The sequence below is a fragment of the Branchiostoma lanceolatum genome, chromosome 18, assembly GCF_035083965.1.
Source record: "Branchiostoma lanceolatum isolate klBraLanc5 chromosome 18, klBraLanc5.hap2, whole genome shotgun sequence".
In the NCBI taxonomy this organism is placed as follows: Eukaryota; Metazoa; Chordata; class Leptocardii; order Amphioxiformes; family Branchiostomatidae; genus Branchiostoma; species Branchiostoma lanceolatum.
In genome coordinates, this window is record NC_089739.1 from 3,706,958 (window position 1) to 3,714,538 (window position 7,581).

General features: G+C 43.9%; 1 protein-coding gene across 1 annotated transcript; it reads left to right on the forward strand.

Annotated features, from left to right (window-relative positions):
- Positions 1-709: 709 nt before the first annotated feature.
- LOC136424616 (mucin-2-like) lies at positions 710-7,233 on the forward strand. The gene is made up of 7 exons (XM_066413233.1): positions 710-1,069; positions 1,524-1,666; positions 2,217-2,332; positions 2,623-2,732; positions 3,122-3,302; positions 4,803-5,325; positions 7,114-7,233. Exons 2-7 carry the CDS (start codon positions 1,544-1,546, stop codon positions 7,231-7,233), a joined length of 1,173 nt encoding a protein of 390 aa, XP_066269330.1. The 5' UTR covers positions 710-1,069; positions 1,524-1,543.
- The last annotated feature ends 348 nt before the right edge of the window (positions 7,234-7,581 follow it).

A 7,581-nucleotide genomic window follows, 5' to 3' on the forward strand; every position in this document is an offset into this window, starting at 1 on the left:
TGAAAAAAATCCGTAACTTCAATCTTACGTGCATACACATTCAAATATCGAAATTGAAAAAAACTAACTGTAGTCTTTTAATCTGAGAATTATTCAAACATAATTACTGAATTTGTCTTCAAATACAGTTGTTCAAACTATGAGGTACGGTACAGATGTTGCTATGAAATGCACGAATGCACAACGCCTGGACCAACCACTCCAGCACCAACCACGGCAGCACCAACAACAGCAGCACCAACGACAGCAGCACCAACAACAGCTGCACCAACGACAGCAGCACCAACAACAGCAGCACCAACAACAGCTGCACCAACGACGGCGGCACCAACGACGGCGGCGCCAACGACGGCGGCGCCAACGACGGCGGCGCCAACGACGGCGGCGCCAACGACGGCGGCACCAACGACGGCGGCACCAACGACGGCGGCACCAACGACGGCGGCACCAACGACAGCGGCACCAACAACAGCGGCACCAACGACAGCAGCACCAACGACAGCAGCACCAACGACAGCAGCACCAACGACAGCCGCACCCACGACAGAAGCACCCACGACGGCGGCACCAACAACGGCGGCACCAACAACGGCGGCACCCACGACGGCGGCACCCACGACGGCGGCACCCACGACGGCGGCACCGACGACGGCGGCACCCACGACGGCGGCACCGACGACGGCGGCACCGACGACGGCGGCACCGACGACAGCGGCACCGACGACAGCGGCACCGACAACAGCGGCACCCACAACAGCGGCACCCACAACAGCGGCACCCACAACAGCGGCACCCACAACAGCGGCACCGACAACAGCGGCACCGACAACAGCGGCACCCACAACAGCGGCACCCACAACAGCGGCACCCACAACAGCGGCACCCACAACAGCAGCACCCACAACAGCAGCACCCACAACAGCAGCACCCACAACAGCAGCACCCACAACAGCAGCACCCACAACAGCAGCACCCACAACAGCAGCACCCACAACTGAAGCACCAACTACAATATGTGAACCTGATTGTCAATGGTCTGAATGGATAGATACACACTGCCCTCCTACAGGTACGTTGGTGTTGAAACTGTTAAAAACAGGAATCTTGTGGAACATTTGATATGATAAACACGGTTTAAACTAAGATTGATAATACTTTTTGGAGCAAAAATATGAATGTATATTATTCGTATGAAATTATCACGTAAGATAGAGCTTGAATAGAATTATGTCTATGTTGTAGGGACGGTTTTTGTCTTCTGATATAATAAGAAGTCGTCAAAATTTTGATAGCTTGCGATTTTTTTAGGCTTTTTCCAAATGCCAATCATTGTTTTTCTTCCGCTACAGCATTAGCTTAACTTAGATTCATGTCATGATACCCTGCAAAATTGCATGTTGTCTTGTATATCTTTTCCTTCCATGTAGAAATTTTGCGAGTGGTCATGGGTCCTTTAAGGTAAAGCAACATCTATCTTTCATTTGATAGTAGATGCCAATGTCTGTTTGTTTCCTACTGTTCAGTGTGTGAGGATGATAATGACATGCCATTTGGGGAATCCTGCTATCATTACGAAACGGAAGAACCAACAGACAAGGATTCTGCAGAAATAATCTGTCAGCAAGGTGGTGGCAGCTTGGTGTCTATTTCATCCTCCGATGAATATGTAAGTGTAACGGGAATATTGTCTTTGATGCCTTGGGAACAAATTACAATGTAGATATCAAGTGCTCTATCTTTTACCAAGAGAGAATCAATACATGATTTCTTAAATCCATAATTATAGTTTTATTATAGTTACGAAGTATCTGCTCAAGGATAAAAGGAGAGGTCAACCCAGAAGACCATAGTAGTGGAACTTATTTTCTTAATTATGAATTCATTGCTATGGACATGGATTTGCCGACCCTTTCCATTCATTTCTACGTAAAAGCCGTTTTCATGCTACATGTTAGATGAATCAAACCTGAGTAGTAGATACTTTAATGTTGACTCTGATACAGGCAGCATCAATTTAAAACCTACATCTGAAAGTAGAATTTTCAACATATAAGTAAACGTCCCTCCTTGTACCAACGTTTTGACAGGTAGTCAGATGCCTTCATTGTGCAGGTCTTGATAAACTCTCTGCTACTAGGAGATACTTGATGTCTTTGGCTTCAGTTGACTTTCCAACCTGTTGAACCTATGCATTGGTGCAATTGTCCCAACTTCAGGGCATGATCATGGATGAATATGAAGAGAAAACGTACTATCTGGGAGCCACGTGGATAAATGATGCTTGGGCGTGGGACAGCGGAAGCACTGACGGATTGGACCTTCTTACATCGCTGTGAGATTATCATTTCCCTGTCATTCCAAAATATGTTTAGCACTTGGATGGCTTATAAGTGTCCGCGAATAAAACGGCAAAAATTAGCAAAAGTTTGAAAGAAACTATAGAAAGGAAATCAATATCAGACGGCAGAGTAAAACTACTCTCAACACACGTGTCCTGTACTTAAAATCAACTCATATATTTGGAAAAATAACTTAATTTGTACGCAGTTATAGCAGGAATGTAGCAATGCTGAAATAACAACGCCCTTTCATAAGAGACCTTCACAACTATTTCTTCTTCAGCAATGCCCCTGATGGAAGTGATACTCAACGTTGCCTAATGATGATGAATGGAGACCTTACAGCCACGGATTGTGACACTGCAAGGGAATTCCTTTGTGAGACACCTGGAGGTAGGAACAAACAACAAACACATAAACAAGAACGGTCTATAAATGATACAATCCAGTGTGGTTCATCAAATTCAAAACTAGATCCATGTGAAAATTATATTCGGACACAGGACAACGTGTTATGATAGTTCAATTTAGTGCCATACTGTTCATAATGATTTACTTTTGATAGATCAAGTATGTTTGCTAATTTAGTACCAGATCTCTTTCAGGGAGAATATTAACCCTCGGGGAGTTGTTCAGGACAGTTAATTCACGTTGTCTAAGACCATAGTTCCTCTCAGCTCTTCCAAAAGTTTACACCATTACAGTCATACACATTTCCTTGTTACACATAAATGATGTTAAGAATAACGGGATGAAGATATATATTTATTGATTAATTTAAGAACAAGGCGAAGAGGACGAAGATGACGAATCAGCTCGAGAAAACGGATATGACATTTGTGAGACGCCAATGGACATTGAGTGCCGGCTCGTAGGAACAGATTACGTGCTAGGGAATGGAGGCATCTCAGATGACGGGCTCACTGAATGTACCTTAGAATACGGTGCTCAGTGTGAATACAAGTAAGTTCATGTATAGAATTGTTAGCCAACAAACATTGCTCTACAAGTTCCCAATCATTTGACCAATAATGTAACATGTTGTGATGGATCATATAACATCATTGCTTCAATCCAAACAATTTGTTGAATAATAAAGATAGCTTTTGAACTGTATTTTTCAACACTCTTAAAACGAAATACAGGCATACTCAACTCCAGAAGCGTTTTTTCCTAAAAGACCACATCTTTATTGATTTAAAATCAGCAAAATTGTAAAAATGAATCACGAATGAACAAATAAATGAAGCCTTTATAATCAAATGGTTCATTAGTACCAATTTATGCGGACCGATGGAATGTGTTGCATGATGGGAACGATGCCTTAACTATTGGTTATTATAAGTAAATTGCTGAAGTTCAAGGTCAATTTTTGGTACGAAAGAATGGAAGAATTACACCAAAGACAGTAACTGAAGCCAAGCAACTGGATAACATTAAAATAAAATATTTCAGAAAAAAACACGCTAGCTTTCGTAAGTGACTAAAGGACAGAACTTGCAAACCAGGTTTTACAGGAAATCTCGGAATTGATTTGTTAATTAGGTTAAAGCAATTTACTATTTAGGATGGTTCAATAGAAGTAAAACCAAGAACAGGCTGTATGCTAAATAGTCGATGAGCTCGTTTGTCAATTCTTAATTTCCGATAGAAGAATCAAGTTTAAAAGGTTAAAAGTCATAATACTATCCACATGCAAGTTTAAAACATTATTTTCAAGATCGGCCCTAGAGTTCCACAGCACGCCCTATTTTTCTAAGGGCCTTTTTTATCTTAAATATTGGTTTCAATGGGATGTTTAAAATCAATGTCGATTCGGACCTAAAGCAATCGGTAAATAAAGTTGCTACGGCTATAAGTTGACCAACAAGTATCCAAAATACAGTGATGTTTAATACTTAAATCTTAAATATTGGTTTCAATGGGATGTTTAAAATCAATGTCGATTCGGACCTAAAGCAATCGGTAAATAAAGTTGCTACGGCTATAAGTTGACCAACAAGTATCCAGAAATACAGTGATGTTTTATACTATAAAGTCAACCCAAGATTTCTGAAATGCGCCCAACTTAAAGTTTATCAATAGGTTGTTTGCAATAGAATATGTAAAAGCTGCCTGTACTTTATCTGGGGGTGCTAAGGGGGTTACTAGAATATTGATGCTGTATAATGTAATTGCGGCCAAATCCAAATTCAATGTAAAATTGGCAACGCAATAGCGTTTTTTTATTCAACCAAATATAATTAGCGGATCAGATCCACTCTCCACTGGGTTTTGATAATTTTTAACTTTTCCTTTATTCATGACAAATAACTTCAAGAATTTATTGAGTTTACTGAAAAAAATCCGTAACTTCAATCTTACGTGCATACACATTCAAATATCGAAATTGAAAAAACTAACTGTAGTCTTTTAATCTGAGAATTATTCAAACATAATTACTGAATTTGTCTTCAAATACAGTTGTTCAAACTATGAGGTACGGTACAGATGTTGCTATGAAATGCACGAATGCACAACGCCTGGACCAACCACTCCAGCACCAACAACGGCAGCACCAACAACAGCAGCACCAACGACAGCAGCACCAACAACAGCTGCACCAACGACAGCAGCACCAACAACAGCAGCACCAACAACAGCTGCACCAACGACGGCGGCACCAACGACGGCGGCACCAACGACGGCGGCACCAACGACGGCGGCACCAACGACGGCGGCACCAACGACGGCGGCACCAACGACGGCGGCACCAACGACAGCAGAGCCAACGACAGCGGCACCAACGACAGCGGCACCCACAACAGCGGCACCAACAACAGCGGCACCAACAACAGCGGCACCAACAACAGCAGCACCAACGACAGCAGCACCAACGACAGCAGCACCAACGACAGCCGCACCCACGACAGAAGCACCCACGACGGCGGCACCAACAACGGCAGCACCAACGACGGCGGCACCCACGACGGCGGCACCCACGACGGCGGCACCCACGACGGCGGCACCCACGACGGCGGCACCGACGACGGCGGCACCCACGACGGCGGCACCCACGACGGCGGCACCCACGACGGCGGCACCCACGACGGCGGCACCCACGACGGCGGCACCCACGACGGCGGCACCCACGACGGCGGCACCCACGACGGCGGCACCCACGACGGCGGCACCCACGACGGCGGCACCCACGACGGCGGCACCCACGACGGCGGCACCCACGACGGCGGCACCGACGACGGCGGCACCGACGACGGCGGCACCAACGACGGCGGCACCGACGACAGCGGCACCCACAACAGCGGCACCCACAACAGCGGCACCCACAACAGCGGCACCCACAACAGCGGCACCCACAACAGCGGCACCGACAACAGCGGCACCGACAACAGCGGCACCCACAACAGCGGCACCCACAACAGCGGCACCCACAACAGCGGCACCCACAACAGCGGCACCCACAACAGCGGCACCCACAACAGCAGCACCCACAACAGCAGCACCCACAACAGCAGCACCCACAACTGAAGCACCCACAACTGAAGCACCAACTACAATATGTGAACCTGATTGTCAATGGTCTGAATGGATAGATACACACTGCCCTCCTACAGGTACGTTGGTGTTGAAACTGTTAAAAACAGGAATCTTGTGGAACATTTGATATGATAAACACGGTTTAAACTAAGATTGATAATAATTTTTGGAGCAAAAATATGAATGTATATTATTCGTATGAAATTATCACGTAAGATAGAGCTTGAATAGAATTATGTCTATGTTGTAGGGACGGTTTTTGTCTTCTGATATAATTGGAAGTCGTCAAAATTTTGATAGCTTGCGATTTTTTTAGGCTTTTTGCAAATGCCAATCATTGTTTTTCTTCCGCTGCAGCATTAGCTTAACTTAGATTCATGATACAAGCTTGACCTATTTTACCCTGCAAAATTGCATGTTGTCTTGTATATCTTTTCCTTCCATGTAGAAATTTTGCGAGTGGTCATGGGTCCTTTAAGGTAAAGCAACATCTATCTTTCATTTGATAGTAGATGCCAATGTCTGTTTGTTTCCTACTGTTCAGTGTGTGAGGATGATAATGACATGCCATTTGGGGAATCCTGCTATCATCACGAAACGGAAGAACCAACAGACAAGGATTCTGCAGAAATAATCTGTCAGCAAGGTGGTGGCAGCTTGGTGTCTATTTCATCCTCCGATGAATATGTAAGTGTAACGGGAATATTGTCTTTGATGCCTTGGGAACAAATTACAATGTAGATATCAAGTGCTCTATCTTTTACCAAGAGAGAATCACTACATGATTTCTTAAATCCATAATTATAGTTTTATTATAGTTACGAACTATCTGCTCAAGGATAAAAGGAGAGGTCAACCCAGAAGACCATAGTAGTGGAACTTATTTTCTTAATTATGAATTCATTGCTATGGACATGGATTTGCCGACCCTTTCCATTCATTTCTACGTAAAAGCCGTTCCCATGCTACATGTTAGATGAATCAAACCTGAGTAGTAGATACTTTAATGTTGACTCTGATACAGGCAGCATCAATTTAAAACCTACATCTGAAAGTAGAATTTTCAACATATAAGTAAACGTCCCTCCTTGTACCAACGTTTTGACAGGTAGTCAGATGCCTTCATTGTGCAGGTCTTGATAAACTCTCTGCTACTAGGAGATACTTGATGTCTTTGGCTTCAGTTGACTTTCCAACCTGTTGAACCTATGCATTGGTGCAATTGTCCCAACTTCAGGGCATGATCATGGATGAATATGAAGAGAAAACATACTATCTGGGAGCCACGTGGATAAATGATGCTTGGGCGTGGGACAGCGGAAGCACTGACGGATTGGACCTTCTTACATCGCTGTGAGATTATCATTTCCCTGTCATTCCAAAATATGTTTAGCACTTGGATGGCTTATAAGTGTCCGTGAATAAAACGGCAAAAATTAGCAAAAGTTTGAAAGAAACTATAGAAAGGAAATCAATATCAGACGGCAGAGTAAAACTACTCTCAACACACGTGTCCTGTACTTAAAATCAACTCATATTTTTGGAAAAATAACTTAATTTGTACGCAGTTATAGCAGGAATGTAGCAATGCTGAAATAACAACGCCCTTTCATAAGAGACCTTCACAACTATTTCTTCTTCAGCAATGCCCCTGATGGAAGTGATACTCAACGTTGCCTAATGATGATGAATGGAGACCTTACAG